Source organism: Lithobates pipiens, unplaced genomic scaffold (assembly GCF_037356315.1).
Source record: "Lithobates pipiens isolate NorthernLeopardFrog02 unplaced genomic scaffold, aLitPip1_a1.2 Scaffold_18, whole genome shotgun sequence".
Taxonomy (NCBI): domain Eukaryota; kingdom Metazoa; phylum Chordata; class Amphibia; order Anura; family Ranidae; genus Lithobates; species Lithobates pipiens.
The window spans coordinates 112,348,502-112,373,116 of NW_027507758.1; the positions used below are offsets into that span (position 1 = coordinate 112,348,502).

Genomic DNA, 24,615 nt, shown 5'->3' on the forward strand with positions numbered 1-24,615 from the left:
CACCTAGGTGAGTATAATTATTTGTGGTTTTTAAATCCTGAATGTCTCTTAACATCACAAAAATCAGTTCAGGAAAATTAATTTCTGATTTGTATGAACTACTAAACTTTAGCCTTTTCCAAAATTTTGATGTGGACTACTGTTGGTACAAGGCGTCACTGCAAATGGTACAAACCAACAGGTCAGGGATTGGATTGGCATTCAAAGGTTTGGGAATTTTGTAAGATGCTTACAGTAGCAGCTCCATCGTCCAGCCAAAGGACCTGAGAAAGCCTACTTAGTGGTGCAAGCCAACTGGAAATATTGCCATCTACTGTCCAAATCTGACAGAATGGAGGCTATTGACCTAAAAGTGTATGTAAACTGAAAATGATGCCACCAGTACACACAGGGACACAGCAGAGCATCTACAGAAATAACCAAAAAGGATTGTAGAATATTACTGAATTGAAGACTATAGGAGATCTAACATTCTGCTAAGCTCAGTGTTCCAGGTGCAGTGACTGTGCACCACTATAATTCATTTATTAACCAGATAATCATTAAGGACGCACAACAAAAGTAATCATTGGTAGTTATAGCCAAAGTCCTTCCGCAGTGTCGAACCCTCATTGAATCATTTTATGGGAAATGGAGAGTGTTGGGCACATGTAAGGTGTGTATTCTGACCAGCGTTCTCCCTGCTGTTCATCCACAGTACGAAGCCACAGTCATCAACATCCTTAATGTGCAAAATTCCTTCTCATTGAATGATGAGGGCAGGAAAATGGCTAGCTACTACTTATCCTGCATTAAACATTCAACTCTAAATTATCATTTTATTATATTACTTACTTCAAAAAGAAATAGGATGGAGTCCAGCTCCTCCCTTTGAGATTTATTCCCTGAAAAACAGAACAGAAAATAAGCTGTCATAACTACATCATGGAACTATAACCCATATTCAAAGCGGAAGTAAACCCTCCTATTGTTTTCAGCCAAGGAAGCTGCCTTGGTCTCTGTTTAATCTGCAACTGCCATGGCACATGTGATCAGTTATGACACCAGCCATCGGATGGTTTAACAGTTTGGTTGAGAGCACAAGTAATGTGCCAGTTCCATTTCTGGCACCTGCCAGGAATAGAACAGTTTTTTTAAACAGTGAAATCAAAGTGTTTATTTCCACTTAAAATGACATAACAAACAGAAGAAAATGCAGCAAGCTTGGTAACTGCATTTCAAAATAAATCTTTCTATAGCAATGCTGATTTCAGAGAAAATGTAAGTGCATGCATACAATACTTACACCACAGAATACACAGCAGTGATGTAGAATGTCCAAGGGATCATTCTGGTAGAGACACTCTTAAAAAAAAAATGTTATACTCATTTTGAAGATTCTAAACACTTCTCCTAGAGTCTAGCTCCCATCTCCACTGGGTAAGCTGGGCATCAGAGGGTAACCTTAGTTCAGGATGGAGAGTGGGGGAAGGGGATAGCTAGAAAATAGGTAATTTAACAGCCCCTTCCTTTTCTAAGTGAACACTCACTCACTGCATTAATTTATAACTGAAACATAGTAAACTGTGTTTACTATGTTTCAGTTTGTGAATGAACAGCAAGCCGCTCAGCAGAGAGCACTTCATATTCATTCATTGTCCCATGTAGCTGAGGCTGCAGAGAAAGGCATGTGTGTTTGAGCTTTGGGGTGTAAATGAACACTAACCTGAATAATGATGAAGTGCCTTGAAAAGCTGGTCATGGCACATTATAAAGGCCATCGGCTTCAGAGTAGACCTCTATCAATATGCATAGAGACAAAACCCATTCACTGCAGATGCATTCCCCTGGCTCTTACTCACGTGGAGAACAAGAATTCTTATGTAAAGCCCCATACACACTATCAGATTTTCCTTCAGATTTACCAAAACCATATAATATGAGGTCAAACCTTAGGAGTTTCAATGTGTGTGCAATCAGGCAGGTCCTTGTACTACATGGTTTTGGTAAATCTGAAGACAAAAACCAGCAGAAAATCTGATGTGTGTATGGGGCTTTAGACTGCTTTTTTAGGGATTTTAGTTCCACCTTCATTATTATTGCATCACAAACCCCGATAGATAAAATGACAATACTTTGGCCACTGATGCTTTTGCAAATGTGACTTGGTTCACAATGAATCGCATGACAATAGAAATACCACCCAACAGTGCCCGTTTACAGCAATACAAAGCAGCTGTCATGCGACGTTGGGGAAGGGTCCTGTGCTAGTTTGGTGCAATGCAGTGCGATTTTGTGGTTCATAGACTTCAACAAAAGCGCATTAAAATCACATCTACAAGCGTTTTTTATGCATTTTTGTGTGTGATTTGTACTGATTGTTAGGAGCAAGCACCCACCAGCGTCCAAACAACCAGTGATTCATCCCTGCTATCAGCAGCAAGGATGAGTCATCGGTTGTTGTGCGAATACCCCTCAATCCATACCAGGCCCTTCGGGTCTTCTATGGATTTTGAAGGGGGCCCCACAACAACAAAACGTGTGGGTTGTCTTTCAAAATCTATAATAGGCCCTTCAGTCTCCTGGTTTTTAATTCACTTCATCACTTCTCTACTTTGTTTGGGTTACATATATATTTTCACCTACCCATGCTGTTTGCAGCTAATGATGCATAAATTCTCCCCATCTGGCTCCAGGCTTTCCATCTTATGATTAAGCCCCGGTTGGTGGGACGAAACCTCAAGGGTCGTGGCCTATTGACAGGGACTTGCAGGCTGAAACTGATTTGACTTACTACATTATGGTGCCTGGCTAGGAGAGCAGCATCTATTTAATTTACTTCAGGTATTAATTTATTAGCTTTTTATTTTTTTTAGTAGTGCAGGAGTATTGTGTTCACACTACTGAAATATTGCTGCTACCTCAAAATAGCCATGAATGATAAACAAGGTGAGATGGAGTCTCATGTGCTTGGATGGCCCCAGTTCTCAGGCATCCAAACATCCAATCAAAGAGATAAAAATCCAGCATCACGATGTCTCAAAAATAAAATATGTACAATTTTATTTAATCCATCCAATAAAAGGAATCAAAATCTGCAGTTGACGCGTTTCAGCCTCTTACATAGGCCTTTGTCATAAATTTGACATTTAGTGCTATACTTACACTTTTAAATGAAAGGCAAAAAGGCCAATGTGTCGGTAAGAAGGTTCCACCCACGTAATACTGCTAAACACTTGCACAGTTCATCAACTTCAAATTGTGCCCTATTGAAGAATATTCCTCATTCAAGAGGGAGTCCCGCAATTTTTTTTTTAAAGTTAGCAGCTACTACGCGTCAGGGGTGCCCCATCTCGCCCATGCTGTAAGCGTTGGCGGTGGAGCCCCTGGCTATCACCATCAGAGCGCATCCGGACATTCGCGGCCTCCGACTGGGCCAAATGTCCGAGGTTATAAGCCTCTACGCGGATGATATGCTGCTGTACCTGGAAGATGCTGGCCCCTCCCTGACGGCGGTTTTGGAAGTGATTCGACGCTTTGGGGTATTTTCTGGTCTCCGTATTAATTGGTCCAAATCCCCAATTCTCCCCATTGATGTCTCCATCCCCACAAAGAAGCAGGCCCTGCTGCCTCTTGAGTGCACGGATAGGATTAAATATCTCGGCGTATACTGTTCTCGCTCCTCTGCGGACTATATTAGCCCCAACTTTGCACCTATCTTCCCCCTGTCGAAACGCAGGACCCAGGTCTGGTCCAGACTCCCCCTTGGAGTCATGGGCCGCCTGGGTCTTGTCAAAATGATTCTTCTCCCTAAACTACTATACCTGTTTTGGCATGCCCCGCTCCATGTGCCGTCCCACCTGTTCCGTGATATGGAGTCAATTCTCAACTCGTTCGTTTGGGGCTCTTCCAGGCATAAGTTGGCCTGGCAGACCCTCAAATGCCCGGTCCGCCTTGGAGGAGCTGCACTTCCTGACTTAGAAACATACTACCTGGCCTCCTAGCTCTCCCACTTCTACTATTTTAACACATATGACAAACTGAGGTACTCCTATTTGGTGTGCACCTCAGTAACAGACGTGATCGCACATCCCTACAAACTTATCTTTTGCAAACACCGAGTTATCTTCCGTTCGGGCCCTAAACACAATATGCTCGTGCACCACGGCCGGGTTTGGCGGGTGGCGCAGTCTAGATCTGGGGCCCCCTCCCTATATGCGCATACGCCCCTTTGGGATAATCTTGAGTTACCGGAGTTGCTGAGAGTGTCAGACTACAAAGTGTGGATATGCAGGGGTGTTATATACCTGTCTCAGCTTTACACAACCCATGGTGTCAAGACATTCCAGGCACTAAAGGATGAATTTGGCCTTCCCAACCATGTGTTCTTTCGATACTTGCAGGTCCGCCATGCACTGCAGATGCAGTTTGGGAGTGCGCCCCCTGTTTTGGAGTGCACTCCCTTAGCGAATTTGTTTCTTGGTGATGATCCCCGGAAACTAATCTCAATCATATACACACACCTACTCACCCCTCGGGCTACAGCTCATGCGTATAACCTTAAAATTAGATGGGAGGATGACATTGGGCAGATGGAGGACGAACATTGGGAGGAGATACTAGCGGTGTCGACCGAGGTGTCCCCTAAACTGTCGGACAGACTGACCCACCTCTACATACGTCATCGCTCCTATGTCACCCCTAGCCGGCTATCTAAATACAAACCTGACTCTGACTCTACATGCCACAGATGTGGTGATATGACCAGTACTTTTTACCACCTTATTTGGACCTGCCCCCCCATACAAAAGGTACTGGGTACAGATTATCCAATTTCTACATGATCATATGGGATCTCCCCTTACGCTCTGTCCACGCCAGTGTATTCTTGGTCTCCTCCCCCTTCAGGAGGAAAGCAAAAAGATCTTTTTGGAGACTCTTTTTACTGCTAGGATGCAGATAGCACAAGTGTGGCTTGATCCCCTGATCCCCCTACGATCCAGCAGTGGAAAGGGGCTGTCAACCGTACCTTACAAAAAAATTATTTATTCGAATAGAGGATGCCCGCTAATATTCCACAAAATATGGGATAGGTGGATGGAAAATACTTACAGCTGTGAGGGTTAGGTCTCTGGGATCACATGAGGAGGTTGGGCCGCTGCCTCTTCGATACGCTTATGGTATTTATATCTATACTACTGGCAGACATTGTACTGTGTACACTGCAATTTCAATATATGTCAGACATGGATCAATATGATATGTCAGACATGGAATGTATCCTTTTTCATGATGTTTGGTGCCTGTTGCACCGTTCTTTGATTGAGTATTTTTATGTAATCTTTTTTGCACATGCTCAATAAACTTTATTTTGGTTAACAAAAAAAAAAGTTAGCAGCTACAAATACTGCAGCTGCTGACTTTTAAAATCAGCACACTCACCTGTCCCAGGGTCCAGCGATGTCGGCACCCGAGGCCGAACCGTCCCTCGGTCCTCGGATGCTGCCGTCGCCATCGTCGGTATGGGAATCAGGAAATGAAGCCTTGCCGCTTCACTTCCCGGTTCCCTACTGCACATGCGTGAGTCGCGTAGCGCAATGACAATGGTCCACGCTGTCTCTGTGACCCGTGTGTGCCCCAGCAGACAGCGCGGCGGGACAGGAAGAGGCATAGCCTCCCATGGGAGTCTATGCCCGGAAGTGGATGCAAATACTTGTTTTAGACAGGTATCTGCACCCCCCCTCCCCCCTGAAAGGTGGCAAATGTGAGACCTGGGGGGGAGTTCCGAAAATCTGAGGTTCCATTTTTGTGCAAACCTCCGCTTTCACCAATGTGATTCCTCTTCTTTGTGAGCCATCACCAGTCACTCTCTTCGTTCACTTAAACTCTTAGACCTTATAAGAGCACTGTGTGCCTTCCCCTTTACAGGGTCACTATTGGTCACTCCAAGTATCCAACTCCTTCCTCCAGGTTTACTCCAGAAATTCCAATGGGTATCAAATAAGCCAAGAAAACTCTCCACCCATCAATGTCGCCCAAAAGGAATAGAAAGTGCACAAGGATCCTCCTTTGGAAGAAGTCACAGGAAGTGACAAAACGTTTCACGTGTCACAGAGCTTAATGACGTCATCATGCCACCAAGAAGAAGCAACCTGAATGTGGTTTCTATTCCATTTGAGTGACATTGATGTGTGGATAGTTTGCTTGGCTTATTTGATACACATTGGAATTCCTGGATAAAAACCTGGAGGAAGGATATTGGGAGTGACCTATAGTGACCCCTTAAAGGGGAAGGCGCATTGTTATCTTTATAAGGGCTAAGGGTTAGTGATAAAACACTACATGCAGCTTCTATTCCTTTTGGAGTAATATTGCTGGTGGAGAGTTTGCCTAGATTTGATACACACTGGAATTCCTGGAGAAAAACCTGGGAGGAAGAAGTTGGAAACTCAGGGACCAATAGTGACCTCTTAAAGGGGAAGGCACATGGTGACCTTTATACGGTTGAAGTTTATGAACTGTGCACTTGTTCTGCAGTATTGAGTGGTGGTGGAACATTCCTACTGATACATTGTTTTTTGCTATAAAATATTAAATGTGTATATATTATACACATTTAATTAAGTTTACATACAAAAATAAATTTTGTTGAGATATTGACATCGGGTCCATTATTTGTAGCACAGTTTTGTAAAATTTATGTTTTGATGTAGTGCAGCACTTTAATTATTAATTTTGAGCTGGATGTGGGAACACATTTGAGTGCTTTGCAGCAACACTTAGTGGATTGGGAAATCAATTTTGGGATTATTAAGAAGAACTGTATTATATTGAGCAGTCTTTCACATTTTACTTTTTTGTTTTTTAATATTGATTCTGCGCTATTTAAAACAGTAGGCATGCAGTTTCACAAAAAATAAAATAAAAAGATGTAAAAACACCAAATACATTTCTTTTCCTCCCGACTGGCAAAATAAAAACAACAAAATAAACATATACACTTCATACTAATACATTGTGAATTATATGTAGCCATTTTCTCATACAAATAAACAAAATATAAAAAGGACATTACCTTTAACTTTTAGGCTACTTTCCAGTGTAATGAAATTTTCATAGAAGATAAAATAAATCTGAGAATAGTGCGCTTCAAAAAATTGCTTCAGTTCACCCCATTCCTGAATATCTGAAACAAATAATGAAAAGGATAAAATGTACATTCATATATTTTCATAACAAAGTCAATGGAGTATTTTGTGAACCATATGAATTACTGGCATATTTCAAATAAAGTGAAAATATTTAACACCAACAATCCAGAACACGCATGTAGCAAGCGAAGTCAGAGTGAAATCAGATCTGATGCGCAAGAAACTGGATAATATTTGCATCGGACAATACACGTTGTCACTGTTGAAAAGCTTATAAGGATATGAGAGTCGCACTCTGTAATTATGTGAACTCTATACTTGTGAGCAAGTCCATTGGGGTGAAACGCGTTCGGGGAGTGTTTTTTTTTTTTGGATGGAGACTACATGTATGCAGCTACTTTTCTGTAAAAGAATAAGGTATTAAGTCGAGCTAATTACAGAGTGCGACTCCCATCTTCTTATATTCTTATGTTGAAGGGGAGACAGGCCGAAAGAGGTAAAAGGTACAGGTTTAGAGTGGTGCCGTGGATTTGGGTAGGTTCTTCCTACTGTTGAAAAGCTATAAAAGTAACCCAGACAGTCCAAAGTATTACAGACCTAAAATGCAGGCAGTCTAGGACAGAGAAGCACTGGGTCCCTGGAGAAATATTGGAGGAGGGCTGGCCTCCAAATTTTTCTCCTACCATACAATATTACATACGAAAGGGCATGCACAGTATACCACTATAGCCTTACATGGCTTTGATATACAGCCCTGGTCAAAAGTTTTAAGAATGATACAAATATCAATTTTCACAAAGTCTGCTGTTTCAGTGTTTTTAGATCTTTTTGTCAGATGTTATTATGGTATAATGAAATGTAATTACAACCATTTCATACGTGTCAAACGCTTTTATTGCCAATTACATTAAGTTTATGCAGAGTCGATATTTGTAGTGTTGATCCTTCTTTTTCTCTGCAATTTGCCCTGGTATGCTGTCAATCAACTTCTGGACCACACCCTGACTGATGGCAGGTCATTCTTGCATAATTAATGCTTGGAGTTTGTCAGAATTTGTGGGGGGTTTTTGTTCACCCACCTCTTGAGGATTGACAAGTTCTCAATGGTAGGGGTGCCAGAGGGGAAGTCTCCTCCTCATAATGGGGAACTTACTGGACACACAGGCGGTTCATATGGCCCCCTGACTACTGAACTGGTAAAGCAATGTGACGCGGTACTATCCTTTCTGTTTCTTTCTTTATATTACATGTACGATGTCCTATGTTATTATATACTGTAACCCGAAATGTTGCATCTATATATGTGTAGGTATATACATGTCTTCTTGTTAAACTTCAATAAAAACTTATTGCAATGACAAGTTCTCAATGGGATTAAGGTCTGGAGAATTTCCTGGCCATGGACGCAATATTTCAATGTTTTGTCCCCCAAGCCACTTAGTAATCACTTTTGTCTCATGGTAAGGCGCTCCATCATGCTGGAAAAGGCATCGTCCATCACCAAACTGTCCGTGGATGGTTGGGAGAAGTTGTTCTTGGAGGATGTTGTTGTACCATTCTTTATTCCTGGCTGTGTTCTTGTGAGTGAGCCCACTCCCTTGGCTAAAAAGCAACCCCACACATGAATGGTCTCAGGATGCTTTACTGTTGGCATGACACAGGACTGATGGTAGCGCTCACCTTTTCTTCTCCAAGCAAGGTTTTTTTTCTGGATGCCCCAAACAATCGAAAAGGGAATTCAGATTAAAATACTTTAACCCAGTCCATAGCACTCCAATCTCTATAACTTTTGCAGAATATCAGCCCATCCCTGATGTTTTTCCTGGAGAGAAGTGGCTTCTTTGCTGCCCTTCTTGACAGCACCTTCTTAACCTCCAAAAGTCTTCGCCTCACTGTGCCTGCAGATGTGCTCACACCTACCTGCTGCCATTCCTGAGCAAGCTCTGCACTGATGGTGCCCCAATCCCACAGCTGAAATAACTAGGGTTGTCCCCATACCGATACCTAGCATTTGCATGAGTACTTGTACTTGAGCTTGATCTGATACTTGGCCAGTCAGGGATGATCGGTGCAGCGGTGAGGGGAGTTACAAGCACCGATCTTCCTGTATGGATTTCAATAAAGCAGCCGATAGCCTCTTATCCCCCTCTCCTTTAAACCCCTCTATCCCTCCCCCTCTCCTCTAAATGGTGCACGTTTAGGAGATATTTACAATACCTATTGGTAAGCCTTATTATAGGCCTACCTAGATGTACAAACTATGCATGGGAGTTCACTCCCACTTTAAGTGTTTTTTTTCTGCCAAAACACTGCTGCTCCCAGACACGCTGGCAGTGCGCATTTTTTTTTTTTTTGCCTTTATCTACCCCAGCCTCTAAATGGTTTATGTGTGTGTGCACGCTGAGGCTAGCATGCAGGCAGAACAAAAAAAAAAACAATGCTAGACACCCCTAACAGACATGGTAAAAATGCCCAATGTGCAAGAGGCCTGATTAGGGTCCAAGACCCCAGGGTACCATGGATAAGCAATCACTGTATGTTCAGGCCACACATGTAATACAAAATAAAAATGATAACTCCGTAAATGCCAACATAATTTTAGCAGATTAAAGTCTTGATTTTTTTAAATAAAAAACATGTAAATAAAAAAAACAAGTTATACTTACCTGCTCTGTGCAGCAGTTTTACACAGGGCAGCCTGGATTCTCCTCTTCTCATGTTCCACGCTGGCGCTCCTGGCTCCTTCCTCCTGCCGGGTGCTTGCTGTGGTCTGCTCCCGATTAGCGGCTCTGTATGTCCATTCACACACAAAGCCGTGACTCGGCCCCACCACCTCCATCGCCTGATTGGCTTTTGGCAATCTCAGCCAGTGAGCCAATCAGGAGTGCGAGTTCCCAGAGGGGCAAGGCTCTCATGGACATCACTGGATCGAGAGGGGGCTCAGGTAACTATTAAGGGGGGTGGGGAGGGCTGCTGCACAGGTTTTTTTACCTTTATGCATAGAATGCACAATGGTAAAAAACCTTGTGCCTTTAAAACCACTTTAAGCCCTGGTTCACACCAGTACGGCTTTGAAATCACGCTACATCTAAGCAATTTCAAAGCCGCAGATAAATGCCATTTGGACTTCAGATTTCACTGCGGCTTCATCTAACAGAAGTTAATGCAAGTCGCAATGAAATTGCAAAAAAGTAGTGCAGGAACCTTTTTCAAAATTTTCTATCTGAACAGTTCCATTGCCAGCGAAACTTGTCATGCGATTTTCTATTGTCAAATTGCATGACAAATTGCACTGGTGTGAACCAGGGCTAACAAGTATAGAATAAAACAATGTTTTGAGAAGGCATATTAAGAAAATATACGTAATGTTTAAATATTAATAATGATAGAAAAACCATTAATCATCGCCTCCAAACTCCGACAGAAAGAATAAAAAGATACCATCTCCTGCTATAAACACTGGTCTGGACGCTAGACAGAAAAATGCTTCTAATTTATTAAAAGGAACAGACTCCTGTCAAACCAGAGATGAAAAGGAAATTAGCAAATGTTTACTATGAAACTAAAGCCCACACTGGCCTAATTACTGCAGATGTTGCAGAATACTGCTCATCACAAGCACATTTCCGACATTAATAATAATTTATATCGTGCCAGATAATCGTGGAGCCAGCAAATTATTTTTGTGACTGCCAAAGTTGACTATACTCGCATGTAAAGCATACTTAAAAATCAGGTGCAAAAGGCACAGAGAGGGAAGCCAGAGAGACAACGTGTCACCCAAGGTGAACAATCTCTTCCATGACAGTAAAAAAAAAACACAAGATGATCGTTGCCTACTCAGACTGATGATTACAGCAAGGTACGCAAAGCCTCTGGTTTGAGAAACGAGTGAATGTCTATGGGAAGTTTGTGACATCCCCGGGCTGGTCGCTCTCAGGGTACACGGGTCATCCTAGGAACTGGCCAATCACCATAGTTTCCAAAAAGGAAGTCTGCAGCCTGGGTGTCTGTTTAGTGTTTAGTTTGGCTGATATTAGTATAATTGTCTATACTGCAAACACCCCAAAATACTGCTAGCTGCTATTTACCTAAAACAGCGGAACTTAACCCATAACAACTTGATAAAAATAAATAAATAATAAATAATAATAATAATAATAATAATGCTCTTTAGCAAGGCACATACATTCCACATTAATTATGCTACCAAATACAGTGTGTGCTGTAAATTATCTTCAGCATTGCTCCTGTTTCTTCGTGTTGCAGGTTGCCATTTTGCTGAAGACCAGTGCCCCTGAACAGCAATAAATCATCAAGCAGTGCTAAACCCATTGATTTAACTGTTTCAAACAAATAGTTACATTCCTGGAATGCAGGGATTGCGAACTGTCACATTTGCTTGTGTCCTCAACCAAACTGTCAAATGGCTGGTGTCATAACTTACTTGCAGCGGGTTCTAATGAATACTGAGACACTCGTGATATGCAGTGAAATCAGAATAAGGAATTTCAGTACAGGAGAGGAGCAACCGTGCAAGAATGAAGGAAAGGCTGGAGTTCTGATTTATCCTGAAATCTCTACCATGTGCTCCATGTCCTAATGTCTCTAGTCTAGAGGTTTTGTTTCTTTGACGTCCGATATGAAACCTGCCCAGAACCTAGACCAATCAGCACTCTGCTATTCTGCGTGAAAGCCCAAGAGGCTAATAAAGACACTCTCATTGGATAGTAGGATAACAGGTGTCCAAAGCAGCCAATGAGGGTTCAGAGCATGGCTTATGAGCCACTTCTCAAAGTGATCCTGTCCTTTACCCAATGCTTTCCCCAGTGCTGACACTTTACTTTCCCAAGCTCCATCCTCACATGCACTGGCCTAGCGATCAGCAGCTCAGGCACCTATCACTGCATCTTAGGAGGAAAAAAAAAAAAATCACATGAACACTGGAGAACTCTGGTCAGTGAAGCAGGCAGCAGCGGAGAAGCAACAAACACATTGGCTGGGGGGGGTTGAATTGCTAAGTAAACCTGTTAACTTTTCATTGAATGAACAAAGCAGGAGGTGCACTTTAACCACTTCAGCCCCAGAAGGATTTACCCCCTTCCTGACCAGAGCACTTGTAGCAATTTGGCACTGCGCTGCTTTAACTGGTAATTGCACGGTCATGCAATGCTGTACCCAAACTAAATTTGCGTCCTTTTTTTTCCCACAAATAGAGCTTTTTTTTTTAGGTGATATTTGATCACCTCTGCGGTTTTTATTTTTTGCATTATAAAGGGAAAAAAACTAAAATTTAGAAAAACAAATTATATTTTCTACTTTAATATAAAAAAAAATACAATAAACTAAATTTTAGTCATAAATTTAGGCTATAAAAGCATTCAACCACATGTCTCGAGTAAAAAAGAAATTCAATAAGTGTATATTTATTGGTTTGCGCAAAAGTTATAGCGTCTACAAACTAGGGTACATTTTTGAGAATTTACGCAGCTTTTAGTTTATGACTGCTCATTTCTTGAGGTGCTATAATGGCAGGGCAGTACAAAACCCATCCAAATGACCTCATTTTGGAAAGTAGACACCCCAAGGAATTTGCTGAGAGGCTTGTTGAGCACATTGAATATTTTTTTTGTCACAAGTGACTGAAAAAGGGCAAATAAAAAAAAAATTACACAAAGTTGTCCCTGAAATGATCTATTACTCAAACATGCCATGGGCATATGTGAAATTACACCCCAAAATACATTCTGCTGCTTCTCCCGAGTACAGGGATACCACATGTGTGGGACTTTTTGGCAGTCTAGCCGCATACAGGACCCCGAAAACCAAGCACCACCTTCAGGCTTTCTAAGGGTGTACATTTTTGTTTCGCTCCTCACTACCAATCACAGTTCTGGAGGCCATGAAATGCCCAGATAGCACAACACCCCAACCCCCCCCCCCACCACCACCACCACCAAATGACCCCTTATTTTGCGGATCTAGCTTTTGAAAGCTGAAAAAAGAAAAAAATACATTTTTATTTTCTTTCTTCATTTTCCAAAACAAAAATGAGAGCTGCAAAATACTCACCATGCCTCTTAGCAAATACCTTGGGGTGTCTACTTCCCAAAATGGGGTCATTGGGGGGGGGGGGGGGTTGTGCTACCGGTATCTTGGCATATCATGGCCTCTGAAACTGTGATAGGTAGTGAGGAGTGAAATCACCATTTTTTTTGCTAGAAAATTACTGAACCCCCAAAAATTACCGTATTTATCAGTGTATAACCCCACATTCATTTTAAGAGGGAAGTTTAATGAAAAAAATTACATTTTAAATGAGGAACTTTGAAGCAAAATAAGGGTCAGTGCCCACCTGCAGTCTCACCATTGCCATCAAGGCTGCCTGATCAATGCCTATCTGCAGTCTCACAAGTGCCATCAGTGCAGCAGCCTCACCATTGCCATCAGTGCAGCAGCCTCACCATTGCCATCAGTGCAGCAGCCTCACCATTGCCATCAGTGCAGCAGCCTCACCATTGCCATCAGTGCAGCAGCCTCACCATTGCCATCAGTGCAGCCTGATCGACAGTGAGAATCTCCTATGATAGACAGAACAGTGGTCCAATGGCGGCCCAGGAGACAGGTCTTCCTATTACAGAGGCCGCCAAGTAAACATGAGATTCTCACTGTATGTAAACTGATGGCGCTCGACCCGTCCCCCTCCCTGTACCCTCCCAGGCAGCTAAAATTGAAGTTTTGGCGTATAACACACACGTTATTTGCATCAGATTTTCATGGTGAAAAAGTGAGCTTTAGACGCCAATAAAGCATATATATATTTTTTAATGCAAAGGCCCTGCAGATTAAAATGGTGAGTGAGAGCAAAAAACATTGTCACACAGTATTTGCGCAGCGATTTTTCAAACAAAATTTATTTTTAATGCACTAAAACACACTATATTGCCCAAATGTTTGGTATAATATAAAAGATGTTCTTACGCCGAGTACATAGATACCAAACATTGCGCACAACCGCGCAGCGGCGACAAACTACATACATTTTTAAAAGCCTTTACAGGTTACCACTTTAGATTTACAGGGGAGCTCTACTGCTAAAATTGCTGCCCTCGATCAGACGTTCACGGTGATACCTCACATGCATGGTGCAATTCTGTTTACATATGACCCGAGACCGACGCATGCGTTCATCTTGCAAATTGTTGGTTGAAGTGGTTTATGAGGAATTTTTTCAAGCCAATCGTATTCAGGGTCACCCCGAGGATGACAGAGTTCATTGTCATTAAAATGAACAGCAAGATCTGCTCGTATCTAGCCCTGGTCATGGAGGTAGAGAACACGAGCATATGATGAATTGGGTCAGTGGACCAATATGACCCGTAACTCACTCTTTTTTGTTATGCCCATGAGGAGGGATAGGCCCAGGAAGGTCTTAAATTCGGAAACCTCAATAGGTTTCCAATCTCTGGCAAGGGTCAAATGGGGATTAGTGGCGATGAATTGCCCAGCATACAAATTGCTTTGGTCCTCAATAGATCTAAAGAGATCTTCCGTAAAAAACAGCGAATAAAAATCAAGTGACGTAAAATAAACACCTGAATTCCGGGCTGGCCAGTGAATGGGGTGTTGTACGGGTGCTGCAGAAGTGGTGGGCTCCCAATAAGGATTGGCAAATGCAGCAGGAAGGGCACTATGGGCTCAACGGGCTTGTCTTTGTCTTCTTGGTGGATGCAGGACTCTACTTGTGCTAGCCACTGCACCAGCTTAAGCTGCACTTATGGGATTCGCCACATCACCACGTGATACCGCAGTGCTGGTTTGACTACGACCAGGGTGTACTAAGCCACTGGTGCTTGCCAGCTCACCAGAAGGATGAGCAGCACTAGTACTGGTTCTCTGCTCCATACAAGAGCCCTGCAGTTCTTGCACCTCTACAAAAGCAGAAGAACGGGGTCGGGTGCACATGACCTTGGCAGGGACCACTACTCAGTCGTCAGAGCTATCTGTTGGTGTGCGGCTGCAGTCTACTGGTTCAAATACAGAGCCTAAATCTGACAGATGGGCGACTTCCTCTTCACTCTCATCTGTCGTGTTCAGAAATGTGTAGGCCTCTTCACTAGCGTACCTTTGATTGGACATTGTGGCCTTTAAATTTACTGGTACAACTAGTGAGACCCACAGGCAAAGAGAGCACCTGACTGCCAGGGCCTGCTTCAATCGCTACCAAAAAAACGCTGCAGTTATGTGTTGTCTTTTTGTAAATGACAGTGTTCTATTGATACTGCACTTGGGTGGGCTGGGCTAAGCGGAGCGGCTAAACGCAGAGGTGCTAGCAGGTATCTGGGCTAATCCCGTTAACGCTGCGTTTTTGGGAACCCTAAACTACTGGGGATGCTAGCATAGATCTGATCAGATCAAAGAAATTGATCCATTCAGAAACTATACTACTAAGGGAGGTGTATGGTACGTGCGTGGGTGTTAGCGCTACTGGCACTAATCTATTCCTGCCTGGGGTGGCGCGGACCCTAACTGACACTAAAACCTAACTGATGTCACCCGCCGTGCCCTGATGCTATAAAAAACAAACTAACTAACCGTCACCTGTAACACTAATACGGTGATCACTGGTGGCAGAGGGTGAAAGGGTGAACTAGGGGCAATAATGGGGTTAAAACCTTCATCAGGTAGTATATGGGGGTACCTGACGCTATAAAAACCTGACGGCGAAATGAATCAACTAACTGGCTAACCCCTGACACTAATACAGAGATCAGAAAAAAAGATCTATTAGTGACACTGGTGACAGGGGGTGAAAGGGTTAACGGGGGGGGGGGGGATCAAGGGTTTAAACCTTTATTAGGAAGGTTTATGGAGGTACCCTAGACCTACCTGGGCCTACTACTAATTGACCTAACACTTATTTCAGTCACAAATGACACCAATGCAGTGATCAGTGAAAAATCTTACAACTACAATTGGTGATACAGTGACAGGGAGTAAAGGGGTTAACTGGGGGGGTGACAAGTGTACCCATGTGTACTGGTGTTAGTGTAGTGTTGTGCAACTCATGTTTAGACATCCTCTCTCTGGAACCAAAAAGAATTCCAGAGAGCAAGAGGACATCACTTTCCCTGCCTGTGTTTACACTTACAGGCAAGGGAAGCATTTTCATTCGCCAGTACCGATCAGCAGGTCCAGGGCAGAAATCATTGGCCTGGACCTGAGAACTGATCAGTTCTTTAACGAATCTGACCGCCGCAGGCGGGGGGGGGGGGGGGGGGCCTCAGTCCTGCCTGCAGGAGCGAGGGACGTACAGGGGCGTCCATTTGCGCACCTGTGCCATTCTGCCAACGTATACCGGTGTGCGGCGGTTGGCAATTGGTTAAAATGAAAGTCAAATATACATTTTTAGTAATTATGAAGATGCTTATGTATCAGCTAAGCACAGATTTGTATAAGGGTTGACGCCCCCTTTGGAATATGCATTACATAGTAATTGAATGTGTGTGCATGCTAGCCCATTTCTTGGTAGCAGGCTAGTCACCTCTACCCCTAATGCTGAGATTTCAGATTCCAATTGCATATGTCCACTGTATGATTTACAAAAGTTTGCTATGACTTCAGACCAGGACACCAAGTTCTACACACTTAAGAAACAGAGAATTCCACCTACTGTGTTGGATAAGCATATCCATTTGCTCATTACATTATCTTCATTTATAGCTGACTCTAACAAAGAAGAAGAAAAAACAAAGCTGCAGAATTGGGGAAAAAAGGTCAAGAGAATGTTACAGAGCACGTTTCCTCTTCCCTTCCTGTCCAGTATCAATTAATGCCGTCTACACGGCTTTCCATGTGCTTATCATGAGATGACACAGCTGGGGTGAGCATTATCTTTGTGTTCAACCACTGCATAGCTACCGTGGAAAATGGATAATCTTCTTAGCTATTGAGTTCTCATTTCAGTTCAAAACAGCTGTATTTAGAGGTTAGCCTGTAACACTGCATCCCCAAATCTGTTCTCAAGACTGATAAGACCCCATCCACAAAGTGTTTGCTTTAAGGCTCCATGCACACTAGCAGCAGATTTTATGCTGCAATCCAACATCTGCGTTTTGAATTGCGGGCAGATTTGCAGCGATTCTGCCCACAATTTCAAAGCCCCAAGGTGTGAATAACAAATTGAGGTTTTGGAAGCGATTTGCCAGCAGAAGAAAAAATTTAAAAAGCTGAACGCTCCTAAATGCTGCTAAAAGCTACCACAAAAACACTATTCTAAGCATTTTTCATTCAGGGTTTTTCTGCCTTTTAGTTTATAGTGTGCATGACACCTTAAGGTGCTGCATATCAAACTTGGACCAACAATGCCATGTGACATCAAGGATATCTTAATTGGTTGCTGCCAGCATTACACATCAGTTGTAACAGGTTTAGTGAACAGAAGCAATAGGAAAGTAGAATGTATTTTATGAGAGCACATCTTTTGAGACATTTATTTTAGTGCTAGTCTTGGGGTTAGTTCAGAGCTTTCCTGCAGGGCTGTGTTGGGCAGTGTTGCATGCAATGCATTCCTAACGCAGAGACAAGGCAATAAACCTTGCATTGTATAGGGTCTGTTCACAACAACCAAATGCAGACAAGTGGAGTGTGCCTTTCACAGGGTTTGTCAGCTGTCACATGAGAAGATGGCGGTGGGGTATGCACAGCTGCAGATTGGATGGTGCATCTTTTTGGCAAACTTCTGATAGACCTTTCTGGTGCAGTGTACTACGAGGTGCCAGGGCTTCTGTGCCTGTCCATCGAGTAAGTGGAAAAGGCACTAGGTGTGATGTATGATGGGTGGCGCAATGTTGTGCTTTTGGTTGGTCTGAATTTCTAGAACTCAAATATCATAGATTTTTGAGGAGGAGGACGAGGACGAGGACGAGGACGAGGACGAGGACGAGGACGAGGACGAGGACGAGGACGAGGACGAGGACGAGGACGAGGACGAGGACGAGGACGAGGACGAGGACGAGGAGGACGAGGACGAGGACGAGGACGAGGACGAGGAGGATTTTCACCCGGTGGTCTTGCTAGTATCAAAAAATTCCTCACACTCCTGTATCGCCCTAGGACATGAAATGTTAGGACTAGGTAAGGGCCCCCCCAACTCCCTTCAAAACATGGCAGGAGTTGGTGCTCACACAGAAGAGTAAGATACCAATCTATATACAATGCAAAATTTAAATTGTACATTTTTCTGCACTTATATTGCCAGACTTTCTGTATTCAGCAAATATATGTATCCCTTCCCTCAAGCAGCCCTACCAATGGTGGTTCTGGCTATATTAAACACAAATGTTCCACTTAGAAACACATAGAAAAACATAGTGGAGTGTTTCGAGGAGTAAAAAATAAATAAATAAATAACAATGCTTAAAATGCCTCTAAAAGCAGCATATTTTATGCTCAGGGTACATGAAGCCTGAGTTGAATAAAAAAAAAAAAAAAAAAAAAAAGTGTCTCCAAGCCTGTTGCTGACCTTGGAAGGATCATTTACCACTGTGGAAATGTTTGTTTAGCACATCTCAGAGCTAAGCTCCATCCTGACACAGCTGGTGATGAACAGGAAGTGCCAAGGAAGCGAAAAACCAGGAGAGCGGATCAATGTAAAATACACCGTACTATAGCTAATAGGATTGCCATTTTCACTTTTTGTTTTCTTTCTCTCGTTTACCCTTCCAGAAGATCTATAAGCACGCGGCTTCCCGCGGCATGTCTTAAATAAAAATGCTGCAAATATATATACACTGCTTTGATCACCGCCAAATCTTGACTTAAAGGGTAAATGAGATTTTGTGAGTTTAAATAAGACCAGCTAACAGAAAACATGTCTGCAAGTGTCCTATAAAAAGGTGAGCAAAACAAGCATAAATGAGGAACCAGTCAATCTACTAAGAGCTGCCAAAGGTCCACATCTATGAATTTAAATAGAAAATTACTTACAGGCAGCAGTTATTTTCAGGTTTATTGGCCACCTGCCTCCATGCTAAAAATGGCTGAACCATCATGTAGGAATAGAATGTTGGTAAAAATGTGTCAAAAACTGACAAAAAATTTTTTATATTAGGGAGACGGGAATTTCAGATTTTACTAACTTTGCCAAATTTAAATCCAGACCCATAAACAGCTTTGTAATGGTGAAAGTCAATGTTTGTCTATAAGACCCATTCACGTGGCCCACGGGCAGGTTAGCATGCATTAAAGAGGAACTCCACTTTTGCTGAGAAAATAAACATTGCCTTCTTGGTGATCTATGAACATTGCAAGGATTTTTAACAAACTTTGTTGCAGATTCCTACTTTTTCTTATTCTGAAAAAAATCCCTGTGTGTTTCTCTGTGTCTATGTGGTAAGTGAATCTGATGGGAGAGATTTCATAACTACCAATCAGCTGCTGCACATGCAGGGCTCTAATGGGAAAATATGTTGCTGGAACTGCATCCCTTTAGACGTGATTTCCTATTGGGAGTATTTCAGCAAAAATGTAATTTTTGTTGCAGGGGATGCCTGAAATCTGACTTGTATCTTAGTGTAGACTTCTGGGAAAATTATGTTTCTGGGGGACATTCTGTAACGATAATAATATTGCATTTACAGAAAATGACAGAGCTGCAGATTGGAAAGGTCATTTTTAATAACATTCAATTACAATATGATATGAGATATATAATTTTATATTATATATATATATATATATATATATATTATGTGCCATTTTTTGGGGGGTTACCCCCTTTAAGTCAGCACCACAAAGTACAGAAAAAAACACACCGATAATTAATGTTTGTGCACTGTGGTGTGCCAAATATTTGTGTTGTTGTGCCATTAAAAAATTAGTGGAACCGCATTGTATTTCATGTGTTGTGGTAATGTGCATATTACTGCAGCACATTAGTGTAACTGGAACCTAAGGCACTGTAAAATGTAGATGCACATTTTGTCTTTAATGGCCTCCTGTCTAAATCCTTCCATACCATGGAGGTAATTTACTAGGGGGTAATCTTTTACTTCGCCGAATGAACCAGTGTTTACTTTCATCCAATGCAATGCATAGGAATTAAAAGTATTACTTTACATGACTGAATGATTGAAGGGAATGTAAACCAAACTCCAGAAATACCTATGAGGGTGAAACACACCCAGGGTCCTATTTATAAAGTAAAATATGTTACAGATTACAACTTCTCATAATTCAGATGTACACACTCCGAGGAGACAACACATTTCTGATGGAAGCAATGGGAATGCTTAGCCTTTATGAAGTTGAGGAAATGTACTCAATAACTAAAATCCTTATGCATCAATGATGATCAAAGACATGCAGGTATAAAGTGTAGGCATAGGTAAATACCGGTAGCTAAATACACAACTGAAATGTGTATCTGTGAATGAATTTCAACAAATAAAAAAATAAAAAAGTGTGTAATCCAGACTATTCATTTTTCCCCAACTTCATTCAAAGCAATACAGGGCGGTCAACTTCATAACTGGCTTGTGAAGGAACGACAGCTCATAACTAAGCCAATTCCTGCTAACCTCTTCTCAAATCTGCAAACTCTCATTTATTTTACAGACGGCCCTATACATTGCCGTAAGGCCTCTTGCACATATAGCATCCAGTCCCAGTGCGTGCAACCTCAAAAATGGAGTGCGCCCGGGAGGTACAGGTGCAGCGTCCAGCCCAGTTTCCTGTAAACTGTCAAAGTTCAAGGCAAGCCAATATAAGTTGTGGCTGGACAAGGCTGAATGCTGTACCCAGGTCTACTTGCGTTTAGCGCTCTATATATTCAGGGACTAATGCCTGAAATGCAGAATATCTGCATTCCAGGCATTTTTCCCTGAACACATAAGGCCCAAAATGAGTGTACCATTCAGTAAAGCATTCAGCCACATCCAGCTACAGAGCATTGCAGCCTCTCAATGTCTTTGACCGCACCTGTACCTTGCGGGCACACAAAAACACTGGGATTGGACGCACAGGGGCTAGACGCCCTGTATGCATGTGGTAAAATGTCTGTCATCACACATATAGTGTGAATTAGCCCTAAGGGCAGATTCCCACTGGTGCCATGTCAGAGATTGGGATGTGATTCGCACTGCAAATCACATGCAATCTCTGTGCAATGCGATTTCAGCCATACAGATAATATGGCTGAATTTGCAGCGCATTCAGACCAAACACGCACAGGACCCTTTATTTCAGGGGTGCCCAACCTTTTGACGAGCAAGGGCCACTTAAGCGACTTGGTAACTGGTCGTGGGCCACAATAAGTGGAGTGGACGGAAGACAGATCCGTGTCCGCTCTGTATATGTGGAGTGGACATGGATACAGCCCACTCAACTCTGTGGGCCCCCCTATCCAATTCAACCAGATGGAAAGGGACGGATACCCTTCTGTTTTTTTTTTGTTTTTTTGTGGATCGGATTGGAGGTAGGTGGGTGCAAATGGACACAAGTCTGTCCATAGAGGTGAATGGAGGGTCCGCGTGGATTGAACCGATCATGTGAAAGGGGCCTAAGGCTGCTTTCACACTGATGTGCGGCAGTTTACCTGCACTGCGGGTGCAGTACAGTGCACCTGTGGCTTTCCTGCAGGTTAGCTGCACTTTGCCATCAATGTCCATTATATCCTGCAGGTGTGGTACACTTTCTGAAAGAGCACCAAACCCGCAGATAATAACAGAAGTCTATGACTCAGTGCAGGTAACCCGAAGGTGCAATGCGCTGCACCTACGGATCAGTTTGAAAGCAGCCCAGTAACCACTGCAGAACAGATATGCCCATATATACACTGCTTTTAGTAATAAACTTACCTTTAATAACAGTCTTCCATTCAGGTATCACTGGCTGTTGCTGTCCTAGGCAGAATGCATTTGGTATCACTCCGCTTGGGACAGGACCCCCCCGCTATACAGGAAGCATAGGCAAATGCGGCTCTGCTCCCTCTACTGCTGGCTTCATTTAAAACACTGATACTCTGGGATGGTGGGTCGGCAACCCATGATTAGGGCTTCAGAACCTGCTATCCCAAAGCGGGAGGTCACGGGCCACATCAGAAGGCTCCGCGGGCCACTGGTTGGGCACCCCTGCTTTATTTGGTCCGTGTAACGAAACGTCCAGCAGAACTGTGATCCGATACCTGCCCAAATTTGCAGATCGCACTGCGATATGCAAACTGATTCGGGGGTGTCACTAACTTTTAATTGACACTCCCAGCAGTCTGCATAGGGCAGGGTGAACTGTCACTGGGAGACATGAGATGCGAGAACCCCCAGTGGATTTACAGGGTTCCCGCATCGCTGCAGTGTGAGCCGAGCCTTAGTGAGTGTTGTCACCCTAGGACAGGGGTGCCCAAACAGTGGCCCGCGGAGCCCTCTGATGTGGTCCATGACCTCCTGCTCTGGGATGGTGGGTTGGCAAGCCCAGATTGCAGGTTGTCTACCCACCATGCCAGAGCATCAGTGTTGTGAATGAAGCCAGCGGTAGATGAAGCAAGTAGCTGTGGAGCAGAGCTGCATAAGCCAATGCTTCCTGTATAGCACCGGCTCCTGTCATAGGTGGAGTGATACCAAATGCACTCTGCCTGGGACAGCAAGTTTATTACTAAAATCACAGTGTATATATGGACATATCTATTCTGCAGTGGTTACTGGGCTGCTTTTAAACTGATTTGCAGGTGTAGTGCAGTGTACCTGCGGCTTACCTGCACTGAGCCATAGACTTCTCATCTTACCTGTGGGTTTGGTGCACTTTCAGAAAGAAATTCTATGGCAAAGTACAGCTAACCTGCAGGAAAGCCACAGGTGTGGGTAAACCACAGACCATCAGTGTAAAAGTAGCCTTAGGCCCCTTTAACACGATCTGTCTGACCCAATCTGACCCTCCATTCACCTCTATGGAGCGGCAGATGTAAACAGACTTGTGTCCTTTTACACCTGCCTCCTTCCAATCCGATCTGCTAAAAAAAAAAAAAAAAAAAAAAAAAAAAAAAGGGAAAGTGGATCCATCCCCTTCCATTTGATCAGATGAGAGGGTCCATAGAGTAGAGTGGGCTGTGTCTGTGTCCGCTTTGCATAAGCAGAGTGGACGCAGAACTATCTGCTCATTGTGGCCGACTGGTTACTAAGTCGCTTAAGTGGCCCTCGCTCTTGAAAAGGTTGGGCACCCCTGCCCTAGGACAGCTGTTACTGGTAGAACCATCAGGTAAAAAACAGGGGAAAAAAAGTCTGAACAAAAGAAAAACGACCCTATCAAAAGGACTGATGAGCCACAATACATCACATTAGGTTTTGGGTTTAGATAATATGGTACAAATCTATATTAAATAGCAACATTATTGTTCGCTATGGTGCTAGAACCTTTTCTTTGCAGGAATAGGAAGATTGCAGGGATCCAGATTGGATCAATGGAACATAAGATCTCAGCATATGCGGATGATTTATTATTCTCGTTTTCCACTTCTCAGAAATCCTTAACTAAACTGATGATTGAAGTATGCAAATTTGGCCTTTTATCTAACTTTAAAATTCATTTTTGAGAAATCGGTACTGATGCCAAGCCATCAGTCAAGCCAAGTGGTCTGCGAGTGCCTGTGTATCGTCTTGAGTATTAGTGTCAGGAAGCTAGTTGTTAGTTAAGTTGGACAGGGTATAATCCCCAATCCTCATTAAATTGAATAGGTATGATGCCTGGCGGTTGTGGAGAGGAAACTTGTTGTACATCTTGTGGCATGTATGTGCTCCTTGATCATCCAAACAAGGGTGAATAGTGCTGTGCACAATGTAAGCGCATTGTTTCCCTGGAAGCCCAGGTTCTGAATCTAGGGAAGCAACTGTCAGCACTGAGAAGTCCCTCCATAGTAAAGGAGAGCCAGGAACGTGCATGTCAGGGGCCAGCACAGAGGTGGATGGAGACAAAGAGGAGCAGACAATAGCAAAGAGTAGATGGGTGACAGTCAGGAAGGGTAGAGGAGGGAAGTGCCAGGGAGGCCGATCCAAAGCTGGAGCATCCCAAAATAGTGACATTGGTGAAACCATTCAGGGACCAGCTGAGGGACTCTCCTGGCTGCCGAGGGAAGAACCCCTCCAGTGAGAGTGGGGGGGGGGGAAGCAAAGGGAAAGGAAAGACAGATTCTGGTGGTAGGGGACTCAATTCTTAGAAGGACAGAGAGGCCAATCTGTAACAAGGATCTGAAGCGCCAAACAGTATGTTGTCTACCGGGCGCTCAGGTTTGGCACATCACGGATCTGGTGGACAGATTACTGGGAGGAGCTGGGGAAGACCCAGCTGTCATGGTGCACGTTGGCACCAATGACAAAGTCAGATGGAGTGTCCTAAAGAACAATTTTAGGGACTTAGGAGCTAAAATTAGGAAAAGGACCTCCAAGGTAGTATTCTCATGAATACTATCGGTACATCGAGCCACACCAGAAAGACAGAG

General features: G+C 43.2%; 1 protein-coding gene across 4 annotated transcripts in view; it reads right to left on the minus strand.

The window, feature by feature from the left end:
• Positions 1–24,615, minus strand: part of RALGAPA2 (Ral GTPase activating protein catalytic subunit alpha 2) — a 529,040-nt gene that overhangs the window by 453,078 nt on the left and 51,347 nt on the right. For all 4 annotated transcript variants that reach the window (XM_077486017.1, XM_077486019.1, XM_077486020.1 and 1 more), the window contains exons 2-3: positions 7,055–7,165; positions 835–884 (exon numbers count right to left, since the gene is read on the minus strand). In XM_077486017.1, the coding sequence (XP_077342143.1) occupies positions 835–884; positions 7,055–7,165 (161 nt within the window). The remainder of the gene's footprint in view (positions 1–834; positions 885–7,054; positions 7,166–24,615) is intronic.